This window comes from Mauremys reevesii, unplaced genomic scaffold (assembly GCF_016161935.1).
Source record: "Mauremys reevesii isolate NIE-2019 unplaced genomic scaffold, ASM1616193v1 Contig24, whole genome shotgun sequence".
Classification (NCBI taxonomy): domain Eukaryota; kingdom Metazoa; phylum Chordata; order Testudines; family Geoemydidae; genus Mauremys; species Mauremys reevesii.
The window spans coordinates 395,168-406,303 of record NW_024100834.1 but is presented as its reverse complement, the minus strand read 5'-3'; the positions used below and the strand labels follow the sequence as shown (position 1 = coordinate 406,303).

Genomic DNA, 11,136 nt, shown 5'->3' with positions numbered 1-11,136 from the left:
CCCCTCACCCCTTCCTGCAAACCCACCCCCCTTCCTGCACACCCACCCACAACCGTCCTCCCCCCAGAGACCACTGTAGGAGCAGGAGTCTGTCATTCCTCTAGTGTAGAAGCGGTCTGTACATCTGTGCACAGTCTGCGTCCATGTTTCAACCGTAGAACAGGAATTCATAATTAAAGAAAACTTTGTTAATAATCTGTGTTCCATTAACTTTATTTTAAAACGTGTGTTGGAAGGGGGGAAAACCCGGAGAACGGGGTATGTAACCGCAGATCGAAGTCAACAGTCACCGAAACAGGCTCAGGTTCAGCTTCTCTGTAAATCAAGTGGACAGTCATAGGTTACCCTGCTCTCCGAGGAACCTAGCTTTCAAAGCCTCCCGGATGCACAGCGCTTCCCGCTGGGATCTTCTAATGGCACGGGTGTCTGGCTGAGCGTAATCAGCAGCCAGGCGATTTGCCTCAACCTCCCATCCCGCCATACAGATCTCCCCCTTGCTCTCACAGAGATTGTGGAGCACACAGCAAGCTGCAATAACAACGGGGATATTTATTTCGCTGAGGTCCGAGTGAGTGAGTAAGCTCCGCCATCTCCCCTTGAGACGTCCGAAAGCACACTCCACGACCATTCTGCACTTGCTCAGCCGGTAGTTGAAGAGTTCCTTCTCACTGTCCAAGGCGCCTGTGTAGGGCTTCATGAGCCAGGGCATTAGCGGGTAGGCTGGGTCCCCGAGGATCACTGTAGGCATCTGCACATCCCCAACTGTTATTTTGTGGTCCGGGAAGAAACTTCCTGCCTGGAGGCGTCTAAACAGACCAGAGTTCCTGAACACACGCGCGTCATGAACCTTGCCCGGCCACCCGACGTAGATGTTGGTAAAACGTCCCCTATGGTCCACCAGTGCTTGCAGCACCATAGAAAAGTAGCCCTTTCGGTTAATGTACTGGCTGGCCTGGTGGGCTGGTCTCAGGATAGGGATGTGAGTCCCATCTATAGCCCCACCGCAGTTTGGGAATCCCATCACGCCGAAGCCATCTCTGACGACCTGGACGTTTCCTAGAGTCACTAACTTTGAGAGCAGTTGCTCAACGATTGCGTGGGCTACTTGAATCACAGCAACCCCCACGGTAGATTTGCCCATGCCAAAGTGGTTTGCTACTGACTGGTAGCTGTCTGGCGTTGCAAGTTTCCAGAGGGCTATGGCCACTCGCTTCTGCACAGTCAGGGCTGCTCGCATCCGGGTGTCCTGGCGCTTCAGGGCAGGGGCCAGCAAGTCACAGAGTACAAGGAAAGTGCCCTTACGCATCCTGAAGTTTCGCAGCCACTGTGTTTCATCCCAGACCTGCAGCACTATGCGGTCCCACCAGTCCGTGCTTGTTTCCCGGGCCCAGAATCGCCGTTCCACACCATGAACTTGACCCATTGCCACCATGATCTCCACTGCGCGGCGTACCATGCTTTGTGAGAGGTCTGCGCCACTCTCCTCACCGCGCTGCCGGAGCCTCCTCGCCCGATTTCTCAGCATCTGACTGTGGAAGAGGTGGACGATAAGGTGAGAGGAGTTGACAACGGCCATAAGTGCAGCGATGATCGCAGCGGGCTCCATGCTCGCAGTGCTGTGGCGTCCGCGCTGTAACCGACCAGAGAAGGGCGCGAACAGATTTCCCGCCGGCGCTTTCATGGAGGGAGGGCGTGATTGACGGTTCAATGACGACAGTTACCCAAAACCACCCTCGACACATTTTTCCCCCCAGCATGCATTGTGGGGAATCCCAGAATTCAAATGGGCAGCGGGGACTGCGGGAACTGTGGGATAGCTTCCCACAGTGCAACGCTTCCAAAGTCGATGCTGGCCCCGTTAGTGTGGACTCATAAAGTCGAATTAGTGTCCTTAGTGTGGATACACAAATTCGACTTCATAAGGTCGATTCCACAAATTCGACTTAAGTAGATTCGAAATAGTCTTGTAGTGTAGACGTACCCTTAGCATCTGAATTTTTGCAGTGAAAGTTCCCTCAGCACCTATGTTTCTGCCTCTGGGCATGTGAACTGCAGTCCCTCGCCAGGCATCCAGCTGCCTGAGCCCCAGAGTGACAGGATAATATAGGGGTTCCTCTACCTTATTCACCTGTGAGGCCCGATCGTATAAGCATGCTCTGAGCTCGCCTGCCAGATCAAGCCCCTCTGGGGAATCCCAGTGATTTTCTAGGCACCTAGAAGTTAGTTGGGGTGATTCTCAGCATCCCCATGCCTAGGTCCCTTTGTGAAGCTAACCCCTAGTTCCAGGCAGACCGTCCAGGAGCCTGCCTTGCCCCAGGTGGCCCCATGGAGAGGCAGTGCACAGCATTAACCCTTCCTGTGTCAGCACACCAGAATCTGGGGGCTTAACTTCCATGAGAGTTAGAAAGTTTTCACTAATATCAACCTAACTTTCCCTTGCTGAAGATCCAGCCCATTGGGTTTTGTCCTGCCTTCAGTGGACATGGAGAACCCTGGATCTCTGTCCTCTTTAGAACAGCCCTTAGCATATTTGCAAACTGTTCTCAGGTCTCCCCTCAGTTTTCTTTTCTCAGCACTAAACATGCCTAGTTGTTTTATCCTTTCCTCACAGGTCAGGCTTTCTAAACCTTTGCTCATTTTTGCTGCGCTCCTCTGGACTCTCTCCAATTTATCCACATCTTCCCTTAAGTGCAGCACCCAGAACAGGACACAGGACTCCAGCTGAGGCCTCACTAGTGCTGAGTAGAGCAAGAAAGTTCCCTCCCGTGGATTATGTACGACACTTCTGTTAATACACCCCAGATTGATATTAGCCTTTTTCATAACTGCCAGGACTGTGTCATATGTTCATAATTGCGGTATGTCTCCTTCTGTGGGCTGGACCCAGAAGAGAATAAGGGATCTGCTGGTAGCTAAAGGAGACCTGCTTTCGCTCAACTAATAGAGACCAGGAATTCCAGGCTGGAATTTAAAAAAAAAAAGGAAGTTTAAAGACCTTTGAAAATCTCCCACTTGAAAATAAAGAACCATTGTTATAGTCCTTCTCTTTCTTGAGACAGCCAGTTTCCAGAGCCCTCACTTAGAGCCGAGTGAATCATTACATGGCCAAATGTAAAAATCTTGGGGAAAAAAAAATATTGATTCATTTCAACCCTCCATTCAACCCTCATTCAGGCTTTGCGAAGCCCAGTGATTTTCTAGGTGCCTAAAAGTTAGTTTGTGAATCCAGCCTCCACCCCCAACTCCTATTTACTGTCAATGGGATCTAGAGTCCCTTTGAAAGTTCCAGCCTGGGTTGCTACTGATATTTTAAACTAATCACCACCAGAACAAAGGGGAAAACAAATGAAGAGACAAAACAAATGTAGAGACAAACTTTATTAACAGCCCACCTGGGATGGGTTATATATATTGTAGACCATATATGCACATATATATGCAGAAGTAGAAAAGGACAATAGAACTAGATGTTAAAAATAACAAGAGGGTTATTGCAATATAGTTATATCTGGCTAACGTACTTATTTGGCCCCCATTACAGTATACCTGAGTGCCTTGTAATCTTTAACATATTTATCCTCGCAACATCCCTAGGAGGTAGGGAAGTGAGGCCCCCCAAAGGGCAGATTTTTAAAGGTATTTAGGCACTCAGTGGCATTTTCACCTATGTCCCTAACTCCCATTAGTCACCAGCAGCAGGAACTTGAAGCCAACCCTTTTACATCATATCCTAGTGCCCAGGCCACCGGACTAGCCTTCCGCTCTTTGCTTTGTAGGATCACAGCGATGAAAGGTTGGAAGGGCCCTCAAGAAGTTGTCTAGCCCACCCTGTCATGCTGAGGCAGGACTAGTGCAAGGCAGTGCTGTCATACTGCCTGAACAAACATTTCAATCCAGGCAAGAAGGTTGGGAATTTCCATGGAGCAGAAGGGAGTTAAGTACCAAAATTCCAATGAAGCTACTCTCCTAATTCCCTTAGGCTTCTTTGGAACACCCAGCTTGGGGGGTGGGTCTGCAGTCAGACCAGCAAACCATGATGGACTCCCCATACAAAGCAGACATACCCTCCACTCCTTACTGGCAGGCTCGGCAATTTCCCCATATTTGGTTCAGCCTTTTCTGCCTCTGTCGGTGTCATTTTAGGGCTCTCCCTTTGCCACACAGGGCTTTTCTCAGGGCCTCCTTCACCTCCTGGTTCCTGAGGCTGTATATGATGGGGTTGAGAAGCGGGGTGACCACGCAGTAGAAGACTGCGACCATCTTGTCCAGCTGGAAGGAGAATTCCCTTGTGGGCCGGGCGTACATGAAGGTCACTGAGCCATAGAAGACAGCCACCACCGTCAGGTGCGAGGCGCAGGTGGAGAAAGCTTTCTTGCGTCCAGCGGCTGAGGGGATGCTGAGGATGGTGGTGATAATGCTGCCATAGGAGGCCATGGTCAACACGAAGGAGCACAGGATGACTGAGGAGCAGAGGAAGAAGCTGAGCATCTCGTTGAGGTGGGTGTTGGCACAGGCCAGCCTCAGCACGGGCAAGATGTCACAGAAGAAGTGATCCACCACGTTGGGGCCGCAGAAACGGAGCTGGGAGATGAGGATCACTGGCACCAAGGGCAGGAGGAAGCTGGTGATCCAGGACCAGATGGTGAGCTGGATGCACACCGTGCCACTCATGAGAGCTGTGTACCTCAAGGGGCAGCATATAGCCAAGTAGCGGTCATAAGCCATGACTGCCAAGAGGAGACACTCAGTGGCACCCAGGGCTAGGAAGAAATAAAGCTGGGAGATGCAGCCGTTGAAGGAAATCACCTTCCTTTCCACCAACAGGTCAGCCAGCATCTTGGGCACTGTGACCGAGGTGTACCAGATCTCCAGGAAGGAGAAGTTGCCCAGGAAGTAGTACATGGGGGTGCGGAGGCTGGGATCAGTCCTGGTGAGAAAGATAATGACCATGTTTCCCATCATGGTCACCGTGTACATGAGCAAGACCAGCAAGAAAACCGGGACCCTGATCTTCTTCAGGTTGGGGAACCCAGCGGTGATGAATTCAGTCACAATGGACTGGTTTGCCCATTCCATCTTACTCTGACTATGTCACCTGCAGGAGAAATGAAGAGAGTGGCCGGTGTAAATGTGGTAGAGTTGTTAATATTGTTCCAGGTCTGGGAAGGGAATAGGGTTGAGTCGGGTGGGGGTGAGTGGGAGCCAGGATTTCTGGTTCTCTTCCCAGCTCTGGGAGGGGAGTGGGGTCTGGTGGGTTAGAGCCAGGGGAAGGAGGGGGGCTGGGAATCAGGACTCCTGGGTTCCATCACCAGCTCTGTGAGGGGAGGAGAATCTAGTGGGTTATAATCTAATTCTGCTAAACCAGGCCTTCCAAACACAACTTATTTATCACAAGGTTTCATTGTATGGACCGAAATGAAAGTCTCCATGGAGCACAGTTTGAGAACTACTCCAATGTAGCCAGGCTGGGAAGAATTAGAATTTTTTGGTAAACATCAATTTTACTGTATGAACACAAACCAACAAAAATCTTTCCATCTATAATAATAAAAATTTACAGACAGGAAAAGTAAAAAAATAAAATGCTGCTTGAGAATTTAGCAGATTTTGATTTAAAGATATTTACTTAATACATTTTGACATGTGATGTTGACAATTTGTGTTTTAATTATTATAAATTTTTAACTTTTTGAATCTCAGTGTGACGCTGCACCCCAATAATGCTTTATGGAAATATGCGTATGAAAGAAAATATGACATAACTGGATTATGTTTTATGCTACATATGTCATGTAACATATCTCTGTAAAGGTTATGATCTATTGAATATATTCATCCTATTTGCATGCATGTGTAATTTTTGTATTTGTAGTTATGAATATTGGCTGTGTACTTGTTTGAGTTTAAGTAGCCTTAGTAAAGCATTTGGTCAGCTTCTTGAGAAAGGAATGTGCAAATTAAGAAACACTTAACTGACAATGGATCTTGGAAGACTCCAGTCAACATAAGAAGTCTTCCTGGAGATATTCAAGATAGTATGTGGGCAATGGCTGCTGCCTGTAAAAATTGAGTCATGCATGGACATGTGACTTGCCCATGTGACTCCAAAACTCCTTCTTGGAGCTGGATTTTGCATAGGAGAGAGGAGGGGGTCGCCACCCACAAGAGAAAGTCTATTTAAACCCCTGGAGACTCCTCCATTTTGTCTTCAGCTGGCTGAAGAGATAGCCTTTCCACCCCAAAGGATACCTTAAAGAAACTGGAACAAAGAACAGTAACCATGGGGGTGTGAGTGATTGCTGGACCCAGACTAGGAGGAGGCTAGTTTGTAAAATAAGCTTACTGGAACATCTCTGAGGGTGAGAGTTCATCTGTAATCATTGTCTGGCTGTATTAGGTGTAGACTTGCGTGTTTTATATTATTTTGCTTAGTAATTCACTTTGTTTTGTCTGTTATTACTTGGAACCACTTAAATCCTAATTTTTGTATTTAGTACAATCTCTTTTTATTTATTAATTAACCCAGAGTATGTATTAATATCTGGGGGGGGGCAAACAGCTGTGCATCTCTCTCTATCAGTGTTATAGAGGGCGAACAATTTATGTGATTACCCTGTATAAGCTCTATACAGGGTAAAATGGATTTATTTAGGGTTTGGACCCCTCTGGGAGCTGGGCATCTGAGTGTTGGAGAGAGGAACACTTCTTAAGCTGTTTTCAGTTAAGTCTGCAGCTTTTAGGGGACATGGTTCAGACCTGGGGCTGGGTTTGAGACAGGCAACCATATCTAGCTCAAACCAGGCAGGGCAGTAAAGTCCTAAGCTGGCAGGGAAAACAGGCTCAGAGGTAGTCAAAGCACATCAGGTGGCAGTCCCAAAGGGGGTTTCTGTGATCCACCCTGTCACACTCAGCTTCTACTGACATTCAGTGATTATTATCTGACCCACCCTAACTTCCCACAACTGTGAAAATTTAAATCAGTAAAAACGGGGCGGGGGGAAGGGAATGCTTAAAAATAAACATCAGTATTTCTCATCACAGTTATATAAAAATAAAAATTGAATTCCCCCAAGCCTAAATAAGTCACTTTTATTCTGGTCTTCTTAAGTGACTACCCCTACCTCCTCCACCCCACCGCCCCACTCTACTTCACTCAAGACCTGATGCTGTATCCCTTACCAAGGAAAAGTCCCCAAAAGCATTTTAGCTGGGTGAGGACCACAGTTCAAGGCTCTTAAATTTCTTCATAGGGATGCAGCATTACTTACATATTCACATTCCACAACTGCTTCAAGATAGACAACTTGAACCCGGTGCTGTGCTTCGCAATCTGCCCTGGGAAAGAAATGAAAACTCTTTAGGAACCGGTAATGAAGGAATATCTAGGTGACCTCCTCTGGTGGGGAGAGGTGGACAGAAATGTAAAAGGAGACAGCACAGAATTTTTGCAACATGTTCTCAGCAGTGTTCAGAAACAAATGGCAACACTTTCACGTAGGAATTGATATTCTATTGTCATCTGAGCTATTTATAGGGAGTGCATCTTTTTCAGATCATCAGCATCCCTGGAGACACAATCCCTAAAGCTTTGTATATGGAAGCTTAAATAACATAAACAAGGTGGTTTGATTCTACCAGCTACACATTGGACAGAAAGCTCTTTGAGACTTTTGCTTCTGTTTTTGTACAGCATCTACTAGATCGGGGTCCTGGCTCCTAGGGGCTACCATCATCATCATCATCATCATCATCATCATCATCATCATCAAATTTTATGTCAGGCATCACCATAGTCTTCCAATTTCTTCTCCTTAGCGTGTGTGCAAATTTTGGCTCTTGGGAAGACAAGGTTGGGAATGCAAGGTTTGGCATGAAGGCAACTTTAGGAGAGAAAGAACTGCATGAGCAGGAGAGTTTGCTTTGTGCATTGGGCACAAAGTCAGTTCTTGAGGTGGAGTTGCTCCCTGGGTATTGGATATTGCTCTTGGACCCAGATTCCTGGGAGAAGGAATGGCCCTGCATGCTGCTTCCCCACCTCTGTTCCAGAACTGGTGTATGTGTGTAAATAAAGCATAGAATCCTAGAATATCAGGGTTGGAAGGGACCTCAGGAGGTCATCTAGTCCAACCCCCTGCTCAAAGCAGGACCAATCCCCAACTATATCATCCCAGCCAGGGCTTTGTCAAGCCGGGCCTTAAAAACCTCTAAGGATGGAGATTCCACCACCTCCCTTGGTAACCCATTCCAGTGCTTCACCACTTTCTTAGTGAAATAGTGTTTCCTAATATCCAACCTAAACCTCCCCCACTGCAACTTGAGACCATTGCTTCTTGTTCTGTCAATTATCACCACTGAGAACAGCCAAGGTCCATCCTCTTTGGAACCCCCTTTCAGGTAGATGAAGACTGCTATCAGTTGGGGGCATTCCCCTCTCTTGGGGCCTGCTGAAGTCAGCATCCCAGCACCATTCCAGGCAGTGGAGCGCTGTAGGAAATGGGGGTGGAGGGTTCAGTTTGGAACATGCTGGTCCATGCTGTCACAGTGCTATTTCTGGTGGAAGTTATATGGCTTAGATACGATACAGTAATGCAAAATCATCTATTGCCACCAAGTTTTCTCTTATGCTATTCACAGGTGTAGCGGTGTGCACTGGCTACTGGCAGCATTTTGTAATAGTTTCTTCCAGCAGGGGGCGACAATGATATGTCTACACTGGAATAAAAGCCCTGCAGAACAGCCACAGCTGGCCTGGGTCAGCTGACTCAGGCTCCCGGTGCTTGGCTTGTGGGGCTAAAAACTGTGGTGTAGATGTATGGGCTGGGGCTGGAGCCTGGGCTCTGGGATCCTCTCGATGTGTAGACATGCCAGAACCTGAATGTCTACACAGAAATTTTACAGCTCCATAATCTAAGCTCCGCAAGCCTGAGTCAGCTGAGCTGGGCCAGCCACAGATGTTCAGTATAGAAGTAGGCAGAGTTCCCACTTTGCATCAGGTGTTCTCACCTTTCTGCTTTAATCATCTATTTAACAGTGTTGTGTTGGTTTGCCTAGGGTTGACAACCCTCCAGCATTGTCCTGGAGTCTCCAGGAATTAAAGATTAATCTTTAATTAAAGATCTTGTCATTGGGTGAAACCTCCAGGAATATGTCCAACCCAAATTGGCAATCCTACCTTTGCCCATAAGAGGTGGCTGCATTTCAGGGCTCGGTTCCAGAGACCACCAAGTACATTTCTATTCCACATTCAGTTTGATGCATTGCTAAAGTGCTTTGTGGTCCTGTGTGCAGGGGTGGCTCTAGCTTTTTTGCTGCCCCAAGCATGGCAGGCAGGCTGCCTTCGGCAGCTTGCCTGCAGGAGGTCCGCTGGTCTCGTGGCTTCGGCGTACCCGCCACTGACTTGCCGCCAAATCCGCAGGGCCAGCGGACCTCCCGCAGGCAAGCCACCGAAGACTGCCTGACTGCCGCCCTCGCAGGGACCAGCAGGGTGGACCCCGCGGCTTGCCGCCCCAGGCATGCGCTTGGAGCACTGGAGCCTGGACCTGCCACTGCCTGTGTGATGGGAACCCAAGACAATATTAATCAGACCAGTGAGATGTGACTGTAGTGTTTAGGGTGAAGCAAGTACAGATACGGTCATGTGAATTTCAGAGACAAACATACATGATCTCTGGATTCCAAATAAACCCAGAAGAGCAGGGAGGGGATTATCTGCTGGTTTTTAGAGATACAAAGTACAGCAACAACTTGGCAGGGAAATGTTGAGTGGCGACAGCTAAAGAACATTGCATCATCTTTGTTGTTCTACATGAAACACCCTGGGAGTACTGTGGGAAGGGAAAGATTCTGCTCCCCCCAGGGAATTATTCATGCCCTTCTTCTCCAGAAGAACAGCTGCAGCTCCCATTGAAGTCAATGAGGCCTCAACACCAGGGCCCATATGAACAGTGGACGGATGACCAGGGACAATGCCAGGTCCAGGAATGTCTCTTGCCCTGGCCACACTCACAAATGCAGGGGAAACAGCTCAGCTATGTTGTTAGAATAATTAATTCTCTTGATATTAATTACTCTTCTTAACTGTTCTGAGGATGGTCATTGCCTCAGCCAACAGGGATTTACACTGCTTCATGCTAACAATGGCAGGAACGGAAGAATTCAATCCCTTGACACCATTTATGACCATCCCTTGACTGCCCCCCCCCCATCTCCACCTGCCTCCCAAAGGAAAGTGAGGCGCTCAAGGGATAAGTAGCCTCTGCAGGTGGCTGATGTGAAAATATACGACCAGCTCCAGAGACTTACAGACCCAAAGGCTCCTGGGCATTAATTAGATGTTAATCATACTGAGCTGGCTAATGGAGTCTGGTATAGCTCCATTGAACTGAATAGAATCATTTTGACCAAAGAGAAGTGGTGGAAGACATGGATAGTAATACTGAAATAATGAAACTATAATAATACTGTTCTTAGGGAAATATTGCAATGTGAAATTAGAGGAGCACCTCCACCCTCTTTTGCCTCCCCCAGGTGTCCATTATACAGTATAACCATTCCTTCCCTCACCCCCACTCTCTGCTGCCCCAGTATCCATTATATAGTATAGCTGCCCCTCCCCCACCCCAACCCTCTGCTGCCCCTAGTGCCCATTATACAGTACAGCCACCCCTTCCCCACCCCCACCCTCTGCTGCCCCTAGTGCCCATTATACAGTATAGCCGCCTTCCCGCCCCACCCTCTGCTGCCCCTAGTGCCCATTATACAGTACAGCCACCCATTCCCACCCCACCCTCTGCTGCCCCTAGTGCCCATTATACGGTATAGCTGCCCCTTCCCCACCCCCACCTCTGCTGCCCCTAGTTCCCATTATACAGTATAGCCGCCCCTTCCCCACCCCCACCCTCTGCTGCCCCTAGTGCCCATTATACAGTATAGCCGCCCCTTCCCCACCCCCACCTCTGCTGCCCCTAGTGCCCATTATACAGTATAGCTGCCCTTCCCCACCCCACCCTCTGCTGCCCCTAGTGCCCATTATACAGTATAGCCGCCTTCCCCACCCCTACCCTCTGCTGCCCCTAGTGCCCATTATACAGTACAGCTGCCTCTTCCCCACCCCACCCTCTGCTGCCCCTAGTGCCC

At 48.5% G+C, this 11,136-nt stretch overlaps 1 protein-coding gene across 1 annotated transcript; it reads right to left on the bottom strand.

Annotated features, from left to right (window-relative positions):
• Positions 1 to 4,134: 4,134 nt before the first annotated feature.
• Positions 4,135 to 5,076, bottom strand: LOC120393575 (olfactory receptor 6N1-like). Its single transcript, XM_039518206.1, has one exon. The coding sequence runs from the start codon at positions 5,074 to 5,076 to the stop codon at positions 4,135 to 4,137; it is 942 nt and encodes a 313-aa protein (XP_039374140.1).
• Between the last annotated feature and the right edge of the window lie 6,060 nt (positions 5,077 to 11,136).